The sequence below is a fragment of the Lytechinus variegatus genome, chromosome 14 (genome assembly GCF_018143015.1).
Source record: "Lytechinus variegatus isolate NC3 chromosome 14, Lvar_3.0, whole genome shotgun sequence".
Classification (NCBI taxonomy): domain Eukaryota; kingdom Metazoa; phylum Echinodermata; class Echinoidea; order Temnopleuroida; family Toxopneustidae; genus Lytechinus; species Lytechinus variegatus.
The window spans coordinates 19,712,874-19,740,569 of NC_054753.1; the positions used below are offsets into that span (position 1 = coordinate 19,712,874).

Below are 27,696 nucleotides of genomic sequence, written 5' to 3' on the forward strand. Positions count from 1 at the left end.
CGCCTGACCTAGCCTGCATACGTCTTTCGATTCGAGCTGTTTGCTTCGCTGCCTTCTCCTTTAATCACGTTTCTCTGGCTTAAGATTGCCCTAAAAAGCTTGCAATGACGACGGGAGTTTCAAACCCAACCAACCCTATTGTTTTCTTTGACATAACGATAGGAGGGCAGGTAATTTTCTTATCATGTGGTCTTTGGACCGTTACTCTGTGCCTGTGCTGTGGTCCCACGTGCTGATTTTTGTGAAGGTTCAGATCAAGGGAATGAAACCTTTAGGCTTTGGAAAAGTGTAACGTTGTCGTTAGTGTGGAAACAAAAAAATCAAAGAAGAACAAAGCAAGTTTGAGAAAATCGAACAAATGATGAGAAAGTTATGAGCATTTGGATATTGCAATTAATAATAATGTTATGGCCCTGCTACAGACATTCATATTGGCAAAAATGATGCCTAGGCCTAAATCATAAATGTGCGTGTGCGGCAAGTCAAAAGTCAAAATACAAACAAATATTGTGAATGTGAACAACTTTCCCTTTGGCTTTCATTGAGTTTGATGGACTATTATATACCCACAAAGCGCCTCTTTGCTCTTTTTTAAGGTGAAACAAACTCTTCATCCATAATGTATTCTTTGAAAACTGTATGTATTACATGCCCTCCTATAACAATTTGAATTAAGATTTAGATTATGAATAAGATATCGTTGTACTTGTAGGCCTAAGATCTTCTACTTCAACTTTAGTTCAACTTCTCATGTCTTGTTTAAGGACAAGTCCACCCCAACAAAAAGTTGATTTGAATAAAAAGAGAAAAATCCAACGAGCATAACACTGAAAATTTCATCAAAATCGGATGTAAAATAAGAAAGTTATGACATTTTAAAATTTCACTTAATTTCACAAAACAGTTATATGCACATCCTGGCTAGTATGCAAATGAGGAGACTATGATGTCATCCTCTCACTATTTCTTTTGTATTTCATTATATGAAATATGAAATATTCTAATTTTCTCCTCATTGTCAAGTAATAAAACGATTAATTCCTCCCTGAACATGTGGAATAAGTATTGTTTAATACTATATGGTTTAGTCACGTCAAGTTAGTCCTTATTGTCAAATCTATAAAAAATGAAATATTGTTTATAATTCAAACAATAAAAAACAAAATTGATAGTGAGTGATGGACATCATCTACTGACTCATTTGCATCTCAATGAGTTGTGCATTTCACTGTTTTGTGAAAAATAACTTTAAAATGTCATAACTTTCTCATTTTACATCCGATTTGGATGAAATTTTCAGCACTATGCTAGTTTGATTTTTCTCTATTTATTCAAGTCAGCATTTTCCTGGGGTGGACTTGACCTTTGAGGTTGTCAATTCAAGGAATACTCTGGACAGGCAGGTAGAATTTTGTTTCCAGTAAAGGGTTGGGGTTTCACAGGCCAATACATACTTGTTTAGCGTGCTTTTCGAAACCCCATGGTCACGCATAGTATCCATTCGTCAGTGCCCCCCTGGTCAGATCTTATTGGCGACTGCAATTTTTGACTTTCAACCATCACTTAATGCTAAACACAAGAAGTTTGACAAGATGAGATATCAGTAACATTTTTCATTTCTAATGAGTTCAAAGCTTATATTGACCTCAAATGCGCTAATGTATGACATAGGCGGCATTAGCGCATGATAGGGTGATGGATCGAGGTAGCCGGAAGGGGCACATCTGGCCTGTGCCCCCCCCCCCCCTTGGCTTTGAGAGGCACAAAATATATATTTTTTTTTTAGGGAATCGATCTATGTCATGCATATGCAAGTGAGGAGTGAGGACCTTTTTGGTTTTTTTTCACTTGTCAAAACTTTCCTGTACAAAATAAAAATAACCCCCTTTTGGAAAATCCTGGATCCGCTCCTGGGTTGGTACATTTGCAGAAAGTTTGCACCCGTGCTAACACAAATGCACACAATCAGCGGCGTAACGGGTTGGTGGCCAGGGGGGCAAGAGCCAAAAATTTCCTGGTCATATGGTATGAACAGGCGTAATGGTGTAATGAGGTGACGATTTTGAGAGGGCCAGACATTGTGTATCAGGCAGAATTTATCTTTTAAAAAAAAGTTGCGAGCAAGGGAAGCAAGCGAGCAAAAATCTTGAAATTTTAATACAAAAATCCAATTTTGTGATAGATTTTGGCATGATATACAGAGAATGATATATTTCACTTACTCTCTTTCCATTCCTTTTTTGTGGTCTGTATGCCACTGTGAACATGATTCTTTGCGGCAGTAGCGTGAAGAGTAAAAAAACGAGAGGCGCAGTATGGCCCAGTGCCAAAAAGCTGCTTAATATAAGTCCCTTTCCTTTTTGTCCTTTCCTTCCCCTTTCCCTTTCTTTCTCCCTCCCTTTTTCCGTGTTTTTTTTTTTGTGTTCTCCCGGTGAAATCCGCCAGGGGGGGGGGCAGTTTGCCCCCCGCCTGTTGTGCCATTGCACACAATGTTTGCAACTAGGCTTGTCGATATGGTGAATTCTCTTGTGATTTTATTTTTATGTTACTTTAGTTATAAACTTTTTTGAGGGAAATTAGTCTGTTTATTTGCAGCTAGTTTATTGTCGTCATTATGTGCATTTGTTTGTTACCGCGGATGCCGACTTTGTACTATGCTCCACCTTGTAATACACGCTATCGCCGCATCAGGTCATAGTGTTATGTTTTGACCTCCTTTGTACTAGGAGTAGTTTTAAAATTACAATCTTTTTTACAAGTTGAAGAGTCTTCTGGAGTAATAGTAAAATGGGTTTGTTCTTTCTTTTTTTCTTTCTCTTTTTTCACAGGATGTAGGCCGAATGAAGATGGAATTATTTGCTGATATAGTACCAAGAACAGCAGAAAACTTCAGACAACTTTGTACAGGAGAATTTAAGTAAGAAACACATTTTTTAGAGCAGATGACAATAAAAAATCCATAAAGACAGGTCAATGGCGGGGTTGTGGGTGAAACTGATAGCAGGATTATTTTGAGTGTGATAGAATGGGTTGTAGGTGTTGAATCTGTACAACAATAGGCAAAAAAATGTGTCCCGTTTTATTGTCTCACCTGCATAGCAGAGTGAGACTATAGGCGCCGCTTTTCCGACGGCGGCAGCGGCGTCAACACCAAATCTTAACCAAAGGTTCAGTTTTTTAAATGACAGCATAACTTAGAAAGTATATGGACCTAGTTCATGAAACTTGGGCATAAGGTTAATCAAGTATTACTGAACATCCTGCCTGAGTTTCACGTCACATGGCCAAGTTCAAAGGTCATTTAGGGTCAATAAACTTAACCATGTTGGGGGAATCAACATCAAAATCTTAACCTAAGGTTAAGTTTGAAATGTCATCATAACTTAGAAAATATAAGGAACTTGTTCATGAAACTTGGACATAAGTTTAATCAAGTATCACTGAACATCCTTCATGAGTTTCACGTCACATGACCTAGGTCAAAGGTCATTTAGGGTCAATGAACTTTGGCCGAATGGGGGTATCTGTTGAATTACCATCATAACTTTGAGATTATAGGAAGCTGATTCATGAAACTTAAACATAATAGTAATCAAGTATCACTGAACAACCTGTGTAAGTTTCAGGTCACATGATCAAGGTCAAAGGTCATTAAGGGTCAATGAACTTTGGCCAAATTGGGGGTATTTGTTGAATTACCTTCATAACTTTGTAAGTATGTTGGTCTAGTTCGTAAAACTTGGACATAAGAGTAATCAAGTAGCACTGAAGATCCTGTTTGCTCTTTAGGTCACATGACCAAGGTCAAAGGTCAATGAACTTTTGCCGAAGTTGGGGTATCTGTTGAATTACCATCATAACTTTGAATGTTTATGGATCTGATTCATGAAACTTGGACATAATAGTAATCAAGTATTACTGAACATCCTGTGCGATTTTCAGGTCACATGATCAAGGTCAAAGGTCATGTGAGGTCAATGAACTTTGGCCACGTTGGGGGGGGGGGGGTATTTTGTTGAATTACCATCATATCTCTGTAAGTGTATTGGTCTAGTTCATAAAACGTGGAAATAAGAGTAACCAAGTATCACTGAACATCTTGTGCGAGTTAGTAGTTTTCAAAGTCAGCACTGCTGCTATATTGAAACGCGTGATGCAGGTGAGACCGCCAGAGGCATTCCACTTGTTGATATTCACATTTCGGAAAAATCTAGTTTGGTTGATTAATTTCCTTTCCATTAACTTACCATTTGAGAGAGTAAACGGGATTCTTGAATATCGGCCACAAAAATCGGTGATTGTGATTATTGAGAAATTATTTTTTTTTTGTATTTTGTTGAAGGAAAAATGGCATGCCGACAGGATACAAAGGAGCCACGTTTCACAGAGTCATCAAAGATTTCATGATCCAAGGAGGGGATTTTATTAAGGTGAGGAAGAGGAGAGTATGGGAAGTGTTTCATCAGGCGTGGATCGTGGATCGAGGAGGGAGGGGGCACATGCCCCCCCCCCCCTCCTTTGAGAAGCAAAATTAAAATTTGTAATTTAAAAATGCCATTAAAACTGAGAAAACCTTTTTTTTCTTTCTTTCTAATTTTTTTTTTGCTTGTCAAATATTTTGAGTACAAAATATCCGTCATTTGTGGTTGAAAACTTTTTTCATTTTGCCTGTCAAATTTTTTCAGGTACGAAATATCATTAATTTAATTTGTGGTTGAAAACCTTTTTGGCTCTTCAAAATTTTCCTCCGAAAAATTTGTCCCCCCTTTTGGAAGTCCAAGAAAAGGTCACCCCAGAAGACAAAATTTCATCTGTAGTTTAAAAAGTTACCTTTGATGGGATAAGAAAGCCCAACAGTTGAATTTTAAAAGTGAATTAAGAAAAATTTGATAATATGCAAATTTATGCTAATTTAGGGCACCTAATTTGCATTGTTGGTAAAATGAAAGTTACGTATGGGACAATTATAAACAACTAATAGAAAATCAAAACAAAACTTGTGAGATTTGTGGGATATGGACCCCTACCTGGGGGGTGGCCACTTACATTGACGAGTGGATACCATTCGCGACCCCCCCCCCCCCAAAAAAAAAACGTGAAAAGGATGTCTTTTTCAAGATAGGGCACTTTACGTACATAACGTAATAAGGGTGTCAAAAATACTGTAATAATGAAAAAAGGGTATCTATTTTGCTAGGAAAGCCAGGCCTACGTGTTTAGGGTCGAATCTGCGAGGGTATAAAATAGACTAAAATTTTTAATAGAGGATGTACTTTTTGCCCCAACAGTCAACACTACATGTTTAGAGTACGATTTGCGCGAGGTGTGGTAGGTGGGGTCGTACTAAACCCATTGATGTAGGTAAAGAAGGTAAAACCGAAGTCTGTTACATAATATCGCTGTACTTGTTTAGGGGTTCAATTGAAAGAACACCTGCCAAGGGTATCGTTTTGTTTCCAATACTTGTTAAGGGTAGGGTTTCACACGCCAATAATTGTTAAGGGGTGCATATTCAGAATATGGAAAATATGTGTTTAGGGTGCTTTACGACACCCCATAGTCGCGCATGGTATCCACTCGTCAAGGGAAGTGCAATCCACCCCCCCCCCGGGACCCCAACATCTTATTCGGGACTTATGCCCATGTGATAACACTATCTGAAAAGTAGGTCATCTGCTTGAAGACTTAGTGAATCTAAACTTAGATTGCTTGATAATATTGTTGAAGATGAGTATTTTGTATTGGAAGTAAATCTTATAATATATCGCTTTTCTGTCTCTTTAGGGGGATGGCTCAGGTTCTCTCAGCATCTACGGAGCTAACTTCGTGGATGAAAACTTCAAATTAAAGCATGATGCACCAGGATTACTATCAATGGTAATGAATTTTGTTTATTATCATCGTCATAACCACCATCACCATCATGGGTGTCTGGAAAACGAAGACCGAAGACCGGGGACACGTATCACACTCGTGTGAAAGCGTTTGTAGTTCACGCACGAAGCGTGTACAAAGCAGTGCAAAGTGTGTACAAAACATGTGCGCGGGTTAGAATGGACTTTGGACCTTGCCCCCTACACATGTTCTCCCATTGACATAACGCATGTCCCCGGTCTTCGATCTTCGTTTTCCAGACCTGTTGTTGGGTGTCTGGAAAACGAAGACAGAAGACCGGGGCCATCGCATCCGTCTAGCTAAAATAAACCATTATTATATTCAGATCAAATTCAGGAATATTCTGATATTGGATATGTAATGAATTATGATTGGTTAATGATTAATTGTATGGATATCGTAATGTGAATGATAATTGATTGAGCAATATATCGCGCTCAGCTCAGCTGGCATTAAAATTTTATACCATTGACATAACGCATGTCCCCGGTCTTCGATCTTCGTTTTCCAGACCTGTTGTTGGGTGTCTGGAAAACGAAGACAGAAGACCGGGGCCATCGCATCCGTCTAGCTAAAATAAACCATTATTATATTCAGATCAAATTCAGGAATATTCTGATATTGGATATGTAATGAATTATGATTGGTTAATGATTAATTGTATGGATATCGTAATGTGAATGATAATTGATTGAGCAATATATCGCGCTCAGCTCAGCTGGCATTAAAATTTTATACCATTGACATAACGCATGTCCCCGGTCTTCGATCTTCGTTTTCCAGACCTGTTGTTGGGTGTCTGGAAAACGAAGACAGAAGACCGGGGCCATCGCATCCGTCTAGCTAAAATAAACCATTATTATATTCAGATCAAATTCAGGAATATTCTGATATTGGATATGTAGTCAGTTATGATTGGTTGATAAGTTAATGATTAATTGTATGGATATCGTTATCAGCTAGGGCATAATTAATACATAACAATTATAACGTACAATACACCTCATACTGCGCAATCACGTACAAGCAGTCTCAACTTAACTGCCGTTTGCAACTACCATTGACATTACGCGTGTCCCCGGTCTTCGGTCTTCGTTTTCCAGACCTGTTGTTGGGTGTCTGGAAAACGAAGACAGAAGACCGGGGCCATCGCATCCGTCTAGCTAAAATAAACCATAATTATATTCAGATCAAATTCAGGAATATTCTGATATTGGATATGTAATGAATTATGATTGGTTAATGATTAATTGTATGGATATCGTAATGTGAATGATAATTGATTGAGCAATATATCGCGCTCAGCTCAGCTGGCATTAAAATGTTATACCATTGACATAACGCATGTCCCCGGTCTTCGATCTTCGTTTTCCAGACCTGTTGTTGGGTGTCTGGAAAACGAAGACAGAAGACCGGGGCCATCGCATCCGTCTAGCTAAAATAAACCATAATTATATTCAGATCAAATTCAGGAATATTCTGATATTGGATATGTAATGAATTATGATTGGTTAATGATTAATTGTATGGATATCGTAATGTGAATGATAATTGATTGAGCAATATATCGATCAGCTCAGCTGGCATTAAAATTTTATACCATTGACATAACGCATGTCCCCGGTCTTCGATCTTCGTTTTCCAGACCTGTTGTTGGGTGTCTGGAAAACGAAGACAGAAGACCGGGGCCATCGCATCCGTCTAGCTAAAATAAACCATTATTATATTCAGATCAAATTCAGGAATATTCTGATATTGGATATGTAGTCAGTTATGATTGGTTGATAAGTTAATGATTAATTGTATGGATATCGTTATCAGCTAGGGCATAATTAATACATAACAATTATAACGTACAATACACCTCATACTGCGCAATCACGTACAAGCAGTCTCAACTGCCGTTTGCAACTACCATTGACATTACGCGTGTCCCCGGTCTTCGATCTTCGTTTTCCAGACCTGTTGTTGGGTGTCTGGAAAACGAAGACAGAAGACCGGGGCCATCGCATCCGTCTAGCTAAAATAAACCATAATTATATTCAGATCAAATTCAGGAATATTCTGATATTGGATATGTAATGAATTATGATTGGTTAATGATTAATTGTATGGATATCGTAATGTGAATGATAATTGATTGAGCAATATATCGCGCTCAGCTCAGCTGGCATTAAAATGTTATACCATTGACATAACGCATGTCCCCGGTCTTCGATCTTCGTTTTCCAGACCTGTTGTTGGGTGTCTGGAAAACGAAGACAGAAGACCGGGGCCATCGCATCCGTCTAGCTAAAATAAACCATAATTATATTCAGATCAAATTCAGGAATATTCTGATATTGGATATGTAATGAATTATGATTGGTTAATGATTAATTGTATGGATATCGTAATGTGAATGATAATTGATTGAGCAATATATCGATCAGCTCAGCTGGCATTAAAATTTTATACCATTGACATAACGCATGTCCCCGGTCTTCGATCTTCGTTTTCCAGACCTGTTGTTGGGTGTCTGGAAAACGAAGACAGAAGACCGGGGCCATCGCATCCGTCTAGCTAAAATAAACCATTATTATATTCAGATCAAATTCAGGAATATTCTGATATTGGATATGTAGTCAGTTATGATTGGTTGATAAGTTAATGATTAATTGTATGGATATCGTTATCAGCTAGGGCATAATTAATACATAACAATTATAACGTACAATACACCTCATACTGCGCAATCACGTACAAGCAGTCTCAACTTAACTGCCGTTTGCAACTACCATGACATTACGCGTGTCCCCGGTCTTCGATCTTCGTTTTCCAGACCTGTTGTTGGGTGTCTGGAAAACGAAGACAGAAGACCGGGGCCATCGCATCCGTCTAGCTAAAATAAACCATAATTATATTCAGATCAAATTCAGGAATATTCTGATATTGGATATGTAATGAATTATGATTGGTTAATGATTAATTGTATGGATATCGTAATGTGAATGATAATTGATTGAGCAATATATCGCGCTCAGCTCAGCTGGCATTAAAATTTTATACCATTGACATAACGCATGTCCCCGGTCTTCGATCTTCGTTTTCCAGACCTGTTGTTGGGTGTCTGGAAAACGAAGACAGAAGACCGGGGCCATCGCATCCGTCTAGCTAAAATAAACCATTATTATATTCAGATCAAATTCAGGAATATTCTGATATTGGATATGTAGTCAGTTATGATTGGTTGATAAGTTAATGATTAATTGTATGGATATCGTTATCAGCTAGGGCATAATTAATACATAACAATTATAACGTACAATACACCTCATACTGCGCAATCACGTACAAGCAGTCTCAACTTAACTGCCGTTTGCAACTACCATTGACATTACGCGTGTCCCCGGTCTTCGGTCTTCGTTTTCCAGACCTGTTGTTGGGTGTCTGGAAAACGAAGACAGAAGACCGGGGATCGCTTCAATCCGTCTAGCTAAAATAAACCATTATTATATTCAGATCAAATTCAGGAATATTCTGATATTGGATATGTGATCAGATATGATTGGTTGATAAGTTAATGATTAATATTGTATGGATATCGTGATGTGAATGATAATTGAGTGAGCAATATATCGCGCTCAGCTGGCATTTGCAATTTTACTACCATTGACATAACACATGTCCCCGGTCTTCGATCTTCGTTTTCCAGACCTGTTGTTGGGTGTCTGGAAAACGAAGACAGAAGACCGGGGATCGCGTATAATTTTGTCTAGCTAAGATAGGCCTATAACATTCAGCACCAGTTCAAGAATATTTTGATCTTGGATAACGTCATCTGCCTTGATTGGCTGCGGATAAGTTATGGTTATTTGTGTGAATGATTCTAGGACAATTACCCCCCAGACAATTACCCCCCGGACAACTACCCCCGGTAAAATTACCCCCCGAGGACAATTACCCCCGGACAATTTAACTACCCCCGGACAACTACCCCCTGGACAATCACCCCCGGACAATTCCCCCCGGACAACTACCCCCCAAACAACTACCCCCGGACAATAAGCCCCCGAGGACACTTACCCCCTGACAATTATCCTCGAGGACAATTACCCCCTGGACAATAACCCCCGAGGACAATTCTCCCCCGGACAATTACCCCTGCCTGAGGACAATTACGTACAAGCAGTCTCAACTTAACTGCCGTTTGCAACTATTTGACTACTATTGACATTACGCGTGTCCCCGGTCTTCGGTCTTCGTTTTCCAAACCCGTTGTTGGGTGTCTGGAAAACGAAGACAGAAGACCGGGGCCATCGCATCCGTCTAGCTAAAATAAACCATTATTATATTCAGATCAAATTCAGGAATATTTTGATATTGGATATGTAATCAGTTATAATTGGCTGATAAGTTAATGATTAATTGTATGGATATCGTGATCATGGTGATGTGAATGATAATTGATTGAGCAATATATCGCGCTCAGCTGGCATTTGCAATTTTACTACCATTGACATAACACATGTCCCCGGTCTTCGATCTTCGTTTTCCAGACCTGTTGTTGGGTGTCTGGAAAACGAAGACAGAAGACCGGGGATCGCGTATAATTTTGTCTAGCTAAGATAGGCCTATAATATTCAGGACCAGTTCAAGAATATTTTGATCTTGGATACGTCATCTGCTATGATTGGCTGCGGATAAGTTATGGTTATTTGTGTGAATGGTTCTAGGAAAATTACCCCCCGGACAATTACCCCCGGACAACTACCCCGCGGACAATTACCCCCGAGGACAATTACCCCCGGACAATTACCCCCGGACAACTACCCCCTGGACAATCACCCTCGGACAATTCCCCCCGGACAACTACCCCCCGAACAACTACCCCCGGACAATAAGCCCCCCGAGGACACTTACCCCCCTGACAATTATCCTCGAGGACAATTAGCCCCCGGACAAAAACCATCGAGGACAAATATCCCCCGGACAATTTCCCCCCATAAAGTCATCCCTTCTCTCCAGCATCAATGTTAGAAGCGGGACCCTTTTTAAGTTTTGGTCGGTGGCACAGGTTTTTCGAAATATTTTCTACATTATCTTACCTTGATAATTTTTATTTCTCTTTGATATAGCTCTTTTTCCTTTTCTCGCACTTTCTTCTTTTTTCCGTTTTTTTTTTGTTTAGCGGCGCCTTCTGCATCTTGAAAAATGGGGGGGGGGGTCTTGCACCCGAAATCTCCCGTTTGGCTATGCATATATTCATCAGAAAATGTGTAAACTGGCCCTCATACTAAGTTTGCATAGATCAATTGAACACGATTAGTCATAATAATCGCAAATGCTGAATATCTCCGATTCCAACTGATCTGATTTTTTAAATATTTATTTTGGGTTCAATTTCAGGAAAGAAATCAGGCAAATAGATAAAACGTAAAAAGACACCTTTATAGGTAAAAATATATTGAAAGTCGATAACGCATCTATCAACACTAACACTGTCAAGTAGGACTTATAATCCTGTTATTTTAAAACAATTCAACTAATAAGAAGCTAAAAATTATGAAACGATTGGTGCACATTCCAGCAAGCTCAAAAACTTTATGCAAAGATAATACAAACAAGAACACCTTGTAATTTTACCATTTAGGCCCTAAATGGTAAAATTACAAGGTGTTTTTTTGTGTTTTACTCTTGGATGAAAGCAACATTAAAGAAGGAAATTAAGTACCAAAATTACTAAATTGTAAACAATTGTAAAGAATATGACATAATCAAAAACAGTGTTTTTTCTAAACAAATTGGCAATCATGATAGTAAACAATTCGTTTAAGATGCATTTTAAGGACGGTACGTAAGAATTTATAAAGAAGTAGACCTATGCAAATCAAATAATGCGACTGAGCAGCGTGAGCTGAAAATATTAATATTTAGACCTAAAAAGGATATTTTACATAGCACTTTCAAGAAAAAATCAATTTGTAAATTGAAAAAATAATGAAAGCTCGATATCCGAGATAAAATATGTTTTGTATATTAACTTCAAATCTTGATATTTTAAGCTCCATATATGTGAGCGCGAAGCGCGAGCTGAAAATTTTTAGAATTGCATGTATATATTTTAACCTGAAAATTGACTATTCTGGGCAATGTTTGTGAACCTGAACAAGATGCGTATGTAACTAGATAATTACTGCAAGCGCAAAGCGCGAGCAGAAATTGTTATTAACTGTCCTAGCATTATCGAAAAGGGACCTGTTAAGGACTCCCGTTTATAGGTACCCACGAAGACGGTATATATTTCAATAAAGCATTTTTTTTAACATTCCGACCTAAAAGAATGGTAATTACTTTTTGTATCAATAAAAGGGATAGGTATGTAACGAAACAATGGATGCGAGCGCGAAGCGCGAGAGGAAAAAAAAGAGATTTCAGACCTAAAAGCGGGACACTATTCATATTTTGTAAATCATAAATAAGATATAGTTAATTGGGTATCATTACTAATGCGATCGTGAGGCGCGAGCAGACAATTATTGATATTATGGTTACACTTCGTATTTCCGAAGCTTCGTAATTCCGAAGGTTCTTTATTCCGAAGGTTCGTAATTCCGAAACACGTAAATTGCCTATACCTCGATGTTCGTTAATCCGAAAACGAAAAAGGGTTCGTTAATCCGAACATTTGTGGCGTAATTCCGACGATTCGTTATTCCGAAGGTTCGATAATCCGAAAACGAAATAAGGTTCGTTGTTCCGAAGGTTCGTTAATCCGAAAACGAAATAAGGTTCGTTGTTCCGAAGGTTCGTTAATCCGAAAACGAAAAAAGGTTCGTTATTCCGAAGGTTCGTTGATCCGAAAACGAAATAAGGTTCGTTTTTCCGAAGGTTCGTTAATCCGAAAACGAAATAAGGTTCGTAATTCCGAAGGTTCGTTAATCCGAAAACGAAATAAGGTTCGTAATTCCGAAGGTTCGTTAATCCGAAAACGAAATAAGGTTCGTAATTCCGAAGGTTCGTTAATCCGAAAACGAAATAAGGTTCGTTAATCCGAAAACGAAATAAGGTTCGTTAATCCGAAAATTAAATAAGGTTCGTATTTCCGGAAATGAAAATAATTCATTTCGGTAACAAAAAGCTCTGATAAGCTCTGATCTGATCTAAAGGGGACATTTTAAGAACTTTTTGCAGTTAGCCATGAAGACGATGCGTGTTTTAGCCAATGGCGGCGGAACGTATTTTTTTTGGGGGGGGGGGGCAAAGTAAAAAAAACAGGGGCCAATTTGGTGCAAACGGATATTTTCATCATTAGATTATCATCTGTGTAAAGAGGTTGTGTGTTTTTGTAGTAACTAAATTGAGCACAATTTTTTAAGTGATCACTAAACATGCTAAAGTTATATATTTACGTTTCATTTCTGCGAGCGTAGAGAGCAAGCGGTTTGGGGGGAAAAGTCAAATCTGAAGATGTTAAATTCACCTTTTTGGTCAATACTGTGAAAAGGGCATCCTTGTGAGATGTTGCGAGCGAATCACGTGCTCAAACTTTTGGAAATTTCATTTGGGCCTAGAATGATGATATTGATAAAGATATCATTTACCCAGGGAAGCCACTTCAGTTCTGAAAACTATTCTCCCAGCTATTATTATTTTTTTTACAAGAATGCTATAGAATGTCCAGTTTTCAGGTTAGCCCACGTTTCTCGCTCGCATCAGGTATTGTTTATTGAGGAACTCATTCTATTCCTGGTTACAAAAAAGAAGTATGAAATGTCCAGTTTTCAGGTTGGAATATCACAAATTTTAAGCTTGCGGTTCGCGCTCTCATTATTTAGCTCGTGAGATATATATTCTATTCATGAGTCACTAAATGCAGTCCTTAAAAGATTACTTTCTGAAGCCTGTTGCATAAAACTTTTTACCTGAGAAAACTCTGGTAAAAACTGAAAACTAAGGTTAGTCTGATTTCCGCCAATTACTTTAGCACAGGGCAAAAACTCCTGTAAAAACAACCTGAGTTTTCTCAGGTAAAAAGTTTCATGCAACGGGCCCCAGGTCAGTATATAAACAAATTACAACTTGCCCTCGCATTAATTCTTTAGAAAGATACACATCTTTCTCACGATTACAAAAAATGCTCCGAATGCTCACTTCACGTCTTGTTACATGACATGTCTACTAGTTTCAGCTTGCGATTCGCGCTTTAAACATCTCACAAGGATCATTATTAGTATTATTTTTATTTTTATTACCAGCAGAAGCTGTTATTAAAAATGACATCCCCTCCAATACAAATCCTATTATCTAGAGGTTGCTCGCACGCTTCCAACACACTTGATCCCCTGCATCTTTAATTAAACCATTTGCTTATAGGCAGCAATTGCTCAGATAAAATCGAAATTAGCCTATGCTTGATCAGGGCGCCATTCTTAATGAAATACATGCTTTGGCCCCAACACACATCATCGATCGTTATTACTATCATTGCATAATATCGTGTAATCTTGTAATGACAACATCGTTTTTGTTACCAAAATGAATTATTTTCATTTTCGGAAATACGAACCTTATTTAATTTTCGGATTAACGAACCTTATTTCGTTTTCGGATTAACGAACCTTATTTCGTTTTCGGATTAACGAACCTTATTTCGTTTTCGGATTAACGAACCTTCGGAATTACGAACCTTATTTCGTTTTCGGATTAACGAACCTTCGGAATTACGAACCTTATTTTGTTTTCGGATTAACGAACCTTCGGAATTACGAACCTTATTTCGTTTTCGGATTAACGAACCTTCGGAATTACGAACCTTATTTTGTTTTCGGATTGACGAACCTTCGGAATTACGAACCTTCGGAAATACGAACCTTCGGAATAACCGAACCTTCGGAATTACGAAGCTTCGGAATTACGAATGTATGCGGATATTATGATGTGAAACTGGATAATTCAAATAGATTTTAAATAAAGAACATGCAGGCTATCGCGCATGTTTTAGATTTAGACCTAGAATCTGGGCTTTCTGAATACATTCTTTAATGAAACATTATAGACAATAGGAACTTGGCAAATCAAACAATGTGACCACGCAGCGTGAGCTTTAGAAAAAATGCTGATATGTAGACAATAAAACGGACATTTTACAGAGCACTTAAATTTGTGAATGAAAAAAATATTGAAAGCTCGATGTCCGAGCTAATTACGTTTTGTATAATAAATTCAAAACTTGCTCCATATCAGCCTACATGTATTGAGCAAGATACGAATCTCATCGAAAAGGCAATTCTGGCGCGAAGCAAAAGCAAATATTTTTTTTATAGTAACATGGAAGATTTTTTTTGGCAAGTCTTCCCCTCACATTATTTCATTCACTCGTCTTCCTCCTCTTATTTTCCACTTATCTTTTCTTCTTTTCCTTTTATCTTTTCTTTCTCTCTTTTTTTTGCTCTGCCAATTTTTTTTCACAGCAAATCTCAGGGGGGGGGAGCCCCCCGCCCTGACACAGCCACTAGCTGTTGTGTTCTTAATTTCTTTCTTTTCCCCCTTGTTTTTCTGTTTTCTATTTAGATTTCATGTTAGCATTTTCACATCCCGTTTATTTTGACCTCTTTTCCATCCCTTTCCCACCTAAAATTTCCATTTCACTTTGCCATCTCTTTATTTCTAACCCCTTTCTCACTTGTTTAATAGTAGGCCCTATTTCAGGATGATTAGATTTGTTCACTCTACGTCCTTTTCCTTTCTCCTCTTATTCTCTTTCTCTCTCTCATTGTTTGTCTCGCCCACAAGAGGTGAAGGCGAGACTAAGAGATCCAAATGTCGTCTGCCCGTCGATTCCCAGAGAGGGTAAGCCGATTCTGCGGTGCAAGATAGACCAAAAGCCAATTCTGCATCGGCTTTTGGTTCTGAACCAAAAGCCGATGCACGTGTAAACAGGGTAATTTTCTTCCAAACGCGTACTGAATGTTGCTGTCTCGAAATGTACGCGTGGGAACGTCTCGGGTTTAACCGCAAAGTAGTAAGCAAGCGACACACTAGTGTTTCATGTTCGCCGACCGTATGGAAAACATTCTCCAAGGGCGCGCTTGCCACCTGTCTTAGGTCGATGACATTGCTTTCTATTACAATTAGGTTTATTTTATACGGAGTTTTTAATGGGATGGTCTGGGCTGAAAGTATGTTTAGCTTAATGAATAGAGTAGAATTCACTGAGTACAATACCGAAAATTTCATCAAAATCGGATATAAACAAAGTTATTGAATTTTAAAATTTAGCAATATTTTGTGGAAACAGTCGTCATTAATATTCATTAGGTTGGCTGATGATGTCACATCTCCACTTGTTCTTTTGTATTTTAGTATGTGAAATTAGGTTTATTCAATTTTTTTCATCCAAGAACTAGAAAAATTGGATTGGCAACTGATTTAGTGCATCAAATATTCATTGCTGCAACTTATTTCATTATAAGGGAGACATATTATTTGCACAAGTATGAAATAATGTAAAAATTATGATCATATTTAATAACATAGGAAAACGGAAAGTGGAGATGTGACAATATCAGCCCGCCTAATGAATATTCAAGACGACTGTTTTCACAATATATTGCTAAACTTTAAATTTCAATGACTTAATATTACTTGCTATCCGATTTTGATAAAATTTTCGGCACATTGCTCAGTGAATTCTACTGTATGTATTAAAATATAAATATTTTCAGCCCGGACCATCCCTTTTACACGTTTAAGTGCCATCGACTTGGCGAGAAACTTAATCATGCCATGTCCACATAGGCTATATGACCTTTTATAAGATATCATATCTCGTCATGGCGACATATAACTTTTTATAAGTCGACTTGAAGAAAACGAAGTACAATTGCACGAAAACGTGTCCGTAGCACGCTATAAGTGGTAATTACCTAGACAAAATCCCCGGTCTTCGTTTTCCAGACACCCAACAACACGTCTGGAAAACGAAGATCGAAGACCGGGGACATGCGTTATGTCAATGGTAGTAAAATTTTTAATGCCAGCTGAGCTGAGCGCGATATATTGCTCAATCAATTATCATTCACATCACGATATCCATACAATTAATCATTAACTTATCAACCAATCATAACTGATTACATATCCAATATCAGAATATTCCTGAATTTGATCTGAATATAATAATGGTTTATTTTAGCTAGACGGATGCGATGGCCCCGGTCTTCTGTCTTCGTTTTCCAGACACCCAACAACAGGTCTGGAAAACGAAGATCGAAGACCGGGGACATGCGTTATGTCAATGGTATAAAATTTTAATGCCAGCTGAGCTGAGCGCGATATATTGCTCAATCAATTATCATTCACATTACGATATCCATACAATTAATCATTAACCAATCATAATTCATTACATATCCAATGTCAGAATATTCCTGAATTTGATCTGAATATAATAATGGTTTATTTTAGCTAGACGGATGCGATGGCCCCGGTCTTCTGTCTTCGTTTTCCAGACACCCAACAACAGGTCTGGAAAACGAAGATCGAAGACCGGGGACATGCGTTATGTCAATGGTATAAAATTTTAATGCTAGCTGAGCTGAGCGCGATATATTGCTCAATCAATTATCATTCACATTACGATATGCATACAATTAATCATTAACCAATCATAATTCATTACATATCCAATATCAGAATATTCCTGAATTTGATCTGAATATAATAATGGTTTATTTTAGCTAGACGGATGCGATGGCCCCGGTCTTCTGTCTTCGTTTTCCAGACACCCAACAACAGGTCTGGAAAACGAAGATCGAAGACCGGGGACATGCGTTATGTCAATGGTATAAAATTTTAATGCCAGCTGAGCTGAGCGCGATATATTGCTCAATCAATTATCATTCACATTACGATATCCATACAATTAATCATTAACCAATCATAATTCATTACATATCCAATGTCAGAATATTCCTGAATTTGATCTGAATATAATAATGGTTTATTTTAGCTAGACGGATGCGATGGCCCCGGTCTTCTTTCTTCGTTTTCCAGACACCCAACAACAGGTCTGGAAAACGAAGATCGAAGACCGGGGACATTCGTTATGTCAATGGTATAAAATTTTAATGCCAGCTGAGCTGAGCGCGATATATTGCTCAATCAATTATCATTCACATTACGATATCCATACAATTAATCATTAACCAATCATAATTCATTACATATCCAATATCAGAATATTCCTGAATTTGATCTGAATCATAATAATGGTTTATTTTAGCTAGACGGATGCGATGGCCCCGGTCTTCTGTCTTCGTTTTCCAGACACCCAACAACAGGTCTGGAAAACGAAGATCGAAGACCGGGGACATGCGTTATGTCAATGGTATAAAATTTTAATGCAAGCTGAGCTGAGCGCGATATATTGCTCAATCAATTATCATTCACATTACGATATCCATACAATTAATCATTAACCAATCATAATTCATTACATATCGAATATCAGAATATTCCTGAATTTGATCTGAATATAATAATGGTTTATTTTAGCTAGACGGATGCGATGGCCCCGGTCTTCTGTCTTCGTTTTCCAGACACCCAACAGCAGGTCTGGAAAACGAAGATCGAAGACCGGGGACATGCGTTATGTCAATGGTATAAAATTTTAATGCCAGCTGAGCTGAGCGCGATATATTGCTCAATCAATTATCATTCACATTACGATATCCATACAATTAATCATTAACCAATCAATTCATTACATATCCAATATCAGAATATTCCTGAATTTGATCTGAATCATAATAATGGTTTATTTTAGCTAGACGGATGCGATGGCCCCGGTCTTCTGTCTTCGTTTTCCAGACACCCAACAACAGGTCTGGAAAACGAAGATCGAAGACCGGGGACATGCGTTATGTCAATGGTATAAAATTTTAATGCCAGCTGAGCTGAGCGCGATATATTGCTCAATCAATTATCATTCACATTACGATATCCATACAATTAATCATTAACCAATCATAATTCATTACATATCCAATGTCAGAATATTCCTGAATTTGATCTGAATATAATAATGGTTTATTTTAGCTAGACGGATGCGATGGCCCCGGTCTTCTGTCTTCGTTTTCCAGACACCCAACAACAGGTCTGGAAAACGAAGATCGAAGACCGGGGACATTCGTTATGTCAATGGTATAAAATTTTAATGCCAGCTGAGCTGAGCGCGATATATTGCTCAATCAATTATCATTCACATTACGATATCCATACAATTAATCATTAACCAATCATAATTCATTACATATGCAATATCAGAATATTCCTGAATTTGATCTGAATATAATAATGGTTTATTTTAGCTAGACGGATGCGATGGCCCCGGTCTTCTGTCTTCGTTTTCCAGACACCCAACAACAGGTCTGGAAAACGAAGATCGAAGACCGGGGACATGCGTTATGTCAATGGTATAAAATTTTAATGCCAGCTGAGCTGAGCGCGATATATTGCTCAATCAATTATCATTCACATTACGATATCCATACAATTAATCATTAACCAATCATAATTCATTACATATCCAATGTCAGAATATTCCTGAATTTGATCTGAATATAATAATGGTTTATTTTAGCTAGACGGATGCGATGGCCCCGGTCTTCTGTCTTCGTTTTCCAGACACCCAACAACAGGTCTGGAAAACGAAGATCGAAGACCGGGGACATTCGTTATGTCAATGGTATAAAATTTTAATGCCAGCTGAGCTGAGCGCGATATATTGCTCAATCAATTATCATTCACATTACGATATCCATACAATTAATCATTAACCAATCATAATTCATTACATATCCAATATCAGAATATTCCTGAATTTGATCTGAATATAATAATGGTTTATTTTAGCTAGACGGATGCGATGGCCCCGGTCTTCTGTCTTCGTTTTCCAGACACCCAACAACAGGTCTGGAAAACGAAGATCGAAGACCGGGGACATGCGTTATGTCAATGGTATAAAATTTTAATGCCAGCTGAGCTTAGCGCGATATATTGCTCAATCAATTATCATTCACATTACGATATCCATACAATTAATCATTAACCAATCATAATTCATTACATATCCAATATCAGAATATTCCTGAATTTGATCTGAATATAATAATGGTTTATTTTAGCTAGACGGATGCGATGGCCCCGGTCTTCTGTCTTCGTTTTCCAGACACCCAACAACAGGTCTGGAAAACGAAGATCGAAGACCGGGGACATGCGTTATGTCAATGGTATAAAATTTTAATGCCAGCTGAGCTGAGCGCGATATATTGCTCAATCAATTATCATTCACATTACGATATCCATACAATTAATCATTAACCAATCATAATTCATTACATATCCAATATCAGAATATTCCTGAATTTGATCTGAATATAATAATGGTTTATTTTAGCTAGACGGATGCGATGGCCCCGGTCGTCTGTCTTCGTTTTCCAGACACCCAACAACAGGTCTGGAAAACGAAGATCGAAGACCGGGGACATGCGTTATGTCAATGGTATAAAATTTTAATGCCAGCTGAGCTGAGCGCGATATATTGCTCAATCAATTATCATTCACATTACGATATCCATACAATTAATCATTAACCAATCATAATTCATTACATATCCAATATCAGAATATTCCTGAATTTGATCTGAATATAATAATGGTTTATTTTAGCTAGACGGATGCGATGGCCCCGGTCTTCTGTCTTCGTTTTCCAGACACCCAACAACAGGTCTGGAAAACGAAGATCGAAGACCGGGGACATGCGTTATGTCAATGGTATAAAATTTTAATGCCAGCTGAGCTGAGCGCGATATATTGCTCAATCAATTATCATTCACATTACGATATCCATACAATTAATCATTAACCAATCATAATTCATTACATATCCAATATCAGAATATTCCTGAATTTGATCTGAATATAATAATGGTTTATTTTAGCTAGACGGATGCGATGGCCCCGGTCTTCTGTCTTCGTTTTCCAGACACCCAACAACAGGTCTGGAAAACGAAGATCGAAGACCGGGGACATGCGTTATGTCAATGGGAGAACATGTGTAGGGGGCAAGGTCCAAAGTCCATTCTAACCCGCGCACGTGTTTTGTACACACTTTGCACTGCTTTGTACACACTTCGTGCGTGAACTACAAACGCTTTCACACGAGTGTGATATGTGTCCCCGGTCTTCGGTCTTCGGTCTTCGTTTTCCAGACACCCCCACCATCATCATCATTATTACTATTATCATTATCACTATTACTATTATTATTAATATAAGTAGTAGTAGCACTCAATGGGCTGAAGGTTTTCTCTGAGGGACCTGGTAATGAGGATAAATGCCTTTGATACCAAAGGGCACCAAGTAGGCATGAAACATGTCTCTCTGAAATTTGAAATCCTCTCTCTACCGCTCAAGCTACCTCCTTGTTGTAATAATAAGTAGTAGCACTAGCAGCAGCATTTCCTGTATTATCATAGTTGTAAAGTTTAGTAGTAGTAGTCGAAGTAGTAACAGAAGTGGTAGTAGTAGTAATAGCAGTAGTAGTAGTAGTAGTAGTAGTAGTAGTAGTAGTAGTAGTAGTAGTAGTAGTAGTAGTAGTGGTAGTAGTGGTAGTAGTAGTAGTAGAAGTAGTAGTAGTAGTAGTAGTAGTAGTAGTAGTAGTAGTAGTAGTAGTAGTAGTAGTAGCAGAAGCAGTAGCAGTAGTAGTAGTAGTAGTAGTAGTAGTAGAAGTAGTAGTAGTAGTAGTAGTAGCAGTAGTAGTAGCAGGTAGGAGTAGTAGTAGAAGTAGTAGCAGTAGTAGTAGTAGCAGTAGTAGTAGCAGTAGTAGTAGTAGTAGAAGTAGTAGTAGTAGTAGTAGTAGTAGCAGCAGTAGTAGCAGCAGTAGAAGTAGTAGCAGTAGTAGTAGTAGTAGTAGTAGTAGTAGTAGTAGTAGTAGTAGTAGTAGTAGTAGTAGTAGTAGTAGTAGTAAAAGTCATTGCTGTCCTACATGTTTTCTCATCTTTGTAACTTGTTTTTAAATCCTACTTAATTGTAAGACAATTGAGTGCTAAACTGTCGTTTTAAAACATCAATATTAAGTGCCGTACAAATATTCTTAATGTTATTCTCTTATCAGGCTAACTCTGGACCAGGTACCAACGGTTGTCAATTCTTTGTGACGTGCGCGAAGTGTGATTTCTTAGACGGCAAGCACGTCGTCTTTGGCAAGGTGATCGATGGACTTCTTGTCATGAGAAAAATTGAGGTAAATACACACTGACTTTCCCTGGATAGCTTACAGGGGAACATAGTCCCAAGGGTAAAAGGCACGGTCCTTTGCTTTTCACAAAGTCCATAATGCAAGTTGTTGGCCCGAATTCACAAAGTCGGTTTTGAAAACCCACGGTTTATGCAGATTTTCTGTATAAATTACGCTTAATTTAGTGCGTATCGGGCGTGTGTATAAAAAATTTCAATCCTAATGCGCGCTTTTGTCACAGCGCGCCAAATTGACGCCTGTTGCTGTGGTTATCAACGCTATTTTATTCATGAGTCCACTCTTCAAACAGTGGACTCATGAATAAACTAGCGTATCTAACCATGGTAACAGGCGTCAATTTGGCGCACTGTGACAAAAGCGCGCATCGGAATTGGACATTTTTTACACACGCGCCAGATACGCACTAAATTAAGCGTAATTTATACAGGAAATCTGCATAAACCATGGACTCAACCGTGGGTTAATCACCTTTGTGAATTCCCGCCATCAGGTCTGACGTTTTTCCTTGATTGTGATTGACCGAGAAGCACTGTAACTATGGTAACTGTTCGATAAAAAGTAGGCTTTGTCCATGTATGTGATTTTTACATATTTACTGAAATAAAATGAGGAATGTTCAGACTTACAATGCCAAGATTTTCAGCTGATTTAAACAAGAGTTCACATTTACCAGCAAAATTCTGCTAAACATATACAAATCGAATCTAGGCAGCATTTAGCGGTGGCCCAGGAATATCTGGCTGACTTTAATATAGGGAATTGCTCCTTCATTGTTTCTTGGTGATGCAATAAGTCAGAAATTTTGTTGTTGAATATCTTTGAATCCTACATGTACATCTGTAAAGATATGTGAATTACAAGATTCAAGATTCTTTTATTGGTCAATATACGCATACAAAGAAATGTGGTTTCCAATGGCTCTAACAATAAGTATACATAAAGATGAAAAGTCCAACACATCGTAAAAATATTGAAATGATTCACATGAACAATCAATAAACATGTAAATTATTAATAACTGTTTGTAATTACTTCACAATATCCATGGTTTTGCTGGGAAAATATGCATGTGTCACATTTAGTTGTTCTGCTTGGAGCTGTATTTCATATTCTTTATGTGGAGCCCTTAAAGTGACATGACATACTTTTGAGAATTTGTTCCCACAAAATACTAAGTTGATGTTTCACAAGTCAAATAATCGCCTAACTAAAAGCATTATTTCAGACAAGCCTAATTTCGCGTATACATGTACCAATTTTTGTGGTCCTAAATATTGTGAATTTACTATGCAGTCACCTGTTACTCATTTTCTCGACTTTAAAATTCTTTCCCCCATTTTACTGTACGGTAAACTGCTGATCAATTCGTCTCTTGCCAACTAGTCCACACATCACATGATCTACTTTCATTTAGTCTAATGCCATTCCGTCCAACATTTCGTCTAACAACCATTTAGTCCATTAACCATTTGGTCCAATAATCACTTCGTCTAATCCCCTGTTCGTCTATGACCATTTTGTCTGATAACCAGTTGGTCTAATTCCCTTTTCATTTTCATTCATTTTGCACAATTCAACACTTAGTCCAATTAGACCAAATAGTATATGGACCCTATTAGACCGACTGGTTATTAGACGGAATGGCATTAGACTAAATGAAAGTAGATCATGTGGTGAGTGGACGAACTGATGGTAGACCAAATGACGAGTTGGCAATTGGACGAATTGGCATTAGACAAATTGGAAATAAACCGGGGGGGGGGGGGGGTGGTGTCTGCTCAGAATGCGCCAGCTTTTCAAAATGAAAAATCTTACTGATAAGTGATATCTCATCTCATTCTTGTCACTCTTGTGCATATTATCATTAAGTGATGGTTGAAAGTAAATTAAACTAAACCCATTGTAATACATGTAATTAACTGTTCTCTTGACTAATATTACGTTGTCCCTACTACTTGTTCCCACGGCCAACTGACAAATTGCATGGATTATGGCAAGCTATAAGTGAGGATGTTAGAAATTCCAAAGACATAGGAGTATTCAAACTCAAACTCGAAAGTTTTGGTATCAATCAACACCCTTGTCTCAAAAGCACATTACCAAAATTAAACGCGTTTAGTTAGCACATGACCCCTAAACCCTAACGTACGTGACAATCAGATGCTGGTGATTGTACGTCAACAGACAGATACAGATAGTTATGAGAGCATGTTAGTCTTCCGGTTCAGACCCTTGGTTTTTACAATTCGCAAAGTGCATAATGAAGAGTCTGAATTAGTGAGACTAGATGTACTGTGGCTGGCTGTACCACACGGAGAGCCTTTGGCGTCAAGTCCTATTTCTAGACCCGTTATTTTTTTAAATGTCAAAAATGAGTCTGTGCACACAGACTAGGAACTTGTAAATAAGTGGAGGGAACGAGTTGGTAAGTTTTGGGAATCAAAAATGGTGACTTGGAGGAATGATATTATGTCAGGGGAACAAGTACTATATAATTTGAAGAAATAAGTGAGTGACTTGAGGGAACGAGGTAATTAGTTCTGGAAATAGGTTATAAATGGAGGGAATGAGTATTTTTCGTCATGGGAAAGTTTTGGACAATAAAAACGGGTCCTGTCACCAGAAGAGATGTGCATCTTCGGGATATGGATGTGCAACAGCGATGCATATTCCTACCCCATCGTTTGATACTGCAACACAGGGCAGTAATCACATCGTATTGCTTGATATGTTTTTTTTTTCAGAACGTACCCACTGGAGCTAATAACAGACCCAAGATACCCGTCCTGATTTCGCAGTGTGGAGAAATGTGATGACGATCCACTACTCATTGCAAAGACTATCATTTGACTGACGATGCTGGTCCAACATATCAGGAACTGGGGAGTGTTTCATTAAAAACACTTGTTGGATCTGACAACTTTCCTTGATTTTAATTGGCCAAGAAGCACTGTTCCTATGGAGACAAGTGTGACACGTCCTTTCATGCAATGCTCCCCAGGTTAGCATCTTGTATACTCAATGCTTTGTGAACAGTGGCATAGCTGGCAAGTGATGTGGATCAGGCCCAGTGGCTTCATCGCATACTCCTAGTCAAAGAACGTCAACATCGAAAGTGTTTCTGAAGTCATTGTCTCAGAGAGTAGTGTCTCCAAGGATACGATGATCATATCTGCGATGTCACTTTCTCCGATGTCAGGATGCCCAATATTGTTGACTTCATGTCTTTGTTTCCAACACTATTTTCTAGACTGTGGACTTTGGCATCTGATTGGTCATATATTTACTTATCGACCCATTCTAGGGCCGGTATTCAATTTCCTACACTAATACACTGAGCTCTGCAGAATTACTAGTATATTAAATAGCAAGTAGTGAATTAAAGGGATACTCCGGGCTTAAGAAATATGTCAATAAATAGAGTAAAATTACCAAAGTAAAATGCTGAGAATTAGATCAAAATCGGATATCAAATAACAAAGTTATTAAATTTCAAAGATTGGCATTATTCTGGTGAAACAGTTTCAGGGATACCTTCATGAATATTCATTAGGTGGGCTGATGTCATATCCCCACTTGTTCTTTTGTATTTTATGATATGAAATTAGGTTTATTCAAAAAAAATTCTACCCAGAAGTAAAACAAATGAATTGACAAATGATTAAGTGCATTAGTTATTTCTTGCTGCAGCTTATTTCATCATAATGGAGACACATCATTTACACATTTATGAAACAATGAAACAATTATGATATCATGTAATAACATAAGAAAAGGGAAAGTGGGGATGTGATATCATCAGCCCACCTACGAACATTCATGAAGACATGCCTAGAACTGTTTCACCAGAATAATGCAAATTTTTAAAAATTCAATAACTTTGTTATCCGATTTTGATGAAATTTTCAGCATTCAACTCTGAAGTTTTTTTCGCTATTTATTCATATATAAATATCTTCAGCCCGGAGTAGCCCTTTGAGTCATTCGCAAATCAAGAGCTTTATGAAACACCAGGAATCTAGTCAAGATTCCTATAAAGGTAAACCTAGAACAATTGTGTCAATCAGGATTTCTTTTTGCTGTATTAAGTTTAAATGTAAATAAACCTTTCTTTTTACAAATGTGGCAGTTTTTACCAAGTTCTTTATGTCCGAGTTTAGGTTCCTGGGGTGCCGTTTCATAAAGTTGTTCATAAAAAGCTAAGAGTAACTTTCAGAGCGACTGGTGATCCTTTCTTGTGGCAAGTGATATTCACCATAAATGTTCATTGGTGATTATGTAGCACGTAAGAAAGGTTCACCAGTCACTCTTAACAGCTTTATGATGCACCTACCCAGGGAGAAGGGGCCCATTTCATGAAGAACTTAAAGGTCAAGTCCACCTCAGAAAAATGTTGATTTGAATCAATAGAGAAAAATCAGAAAAGCACAATGCTGAAAATTTCATCAAAATCGGATGTAAAATAAGAAAGTTATGACATTTCAAAGTTTCGCTTATTTTCAACAAAATAGTTATATGAACGAGCCAGTTACATCCAAATGAGAGAGTCGATGATGTCACTATTTCTTTTGTTTTTTATTGTTTTTATTATACGATATTTCAATTTTTACGATTAGGACCTCCTTGCCTGAAGCAAAAAATGTTAAAATAATAGAATTCCACGTGTTCAGGGAGGAATGAAACTTCATTTTACATGACAATGACGAGAAAATCAAAATATTTCATATAATAAAATACAAAAGAAATAGTGAGTGATGTCATCAACTCTCTCATTTGGATGTAACTGGCTCGTTCATATAACTATTTTGTTGAAAATAAGCGAAACTTAAAAATGTCACAACTTTCTTATTTTACATCCGATTTTGATGAAATTTTCCGTGTTATGATTGTTGAATTTTTCTCTTTTTATTCAAATCAAGTTTTTGTTGGGGTGGACTTGTCCTTTAAAGGGGAATGAAACCCTTGGAACAAGTGGGCTTGTGTGGAAAGAGAAAAAATATGAAAATAAGATTAAAGAAAGTTTGAGAAAAATCAGACAAATAATGAGAAAGCTATGAGCATTTGAATATAAGAACCCCCCTTAGCCCCACCAATTTAGGACAAAAAGTGCAGTGTGAAAGGCATACATGTGTAAAGTCCTGGAAGGACTGAGATAAGAAAAGTGGATAGAATTGGAGGTGAATTGGAAAGGCAAGAAAGTGGAGGTTTGAAAGTAGAGTATTTTCAAAATGAGTGTAAACCAGGGGTGGAAAGCCGAGTAGTAGTAGGTAGGCTTGAGTAGGTGAGAGAAGGCTGGCTGGAGTCGGTGAGAAGAGTGGTATCAGGAGCAGAATAGACTCGATGTTTTCGGCAGGTTGACTGTCCGTGTTCAGGATGTCAATTTTATCATACATACCAATTACTTTTATCATATACCACATTGGCCCGTATTCTGAAGTTGAGTTGAATTAACTGTAGGTCATGGTCTATAAAACTCTGTTAAAATTATGGTAAGCCAA

General features: G+C 37.8%; 1 protein-coding gene across 1 annotated transcript; it reads left to right on the forward strand.

Annotated features, from left to right (window-relative positions):
• The first annotated feature begins 4 nt into the window (after positions 1–4).
• LOC121427361 (peptidyl-prolyl cis-trans isomerase H-like) lies at positions 5–25,717 on the forward strand. Its single transcript, XM_041623718.1, has 6 exons — positions 5–170; positions 2,829–2,917; positions 4,343–4,430; positions 5,785–5,877; positions 22,055–22,183; positions 24,943–25,717. Exons 1-6 carry the CDS (start codon positions 105–107, stop codon positions 25,009–25,011), a joined length of 534 nt encoding a protein of 177 aa, XP_041479652.1. The 5' UTR covers positions 5–104; the 3' UTR covers positions 25,012–25,717.
• Positions 25,718–27,696: the final 1,979 nt, after the last annotated feature.

Coding starts and splice junctions, on each gene's coding strand:
- LOC121427361 (XM_041623718.1), top strand. CDS start 105: ATGACGACGGGAGTTTCAAACCCAACCAACCCTATTGTTTTCTTTGAC. Junction 5,878..22,054: donor CACCAGGATTACTATCAATG/GTAATGAATTTT, acceptor TTCTCTTATCAG/GCTAACTCTGGACCAGGTAC. Junction 22,184..24,942: donor TTGTCATGAGAAAAATTGAG/GTAAATACACAC, acceptor TTTTTTTTTCAG/AACGTACCCACTGGAGCTAA.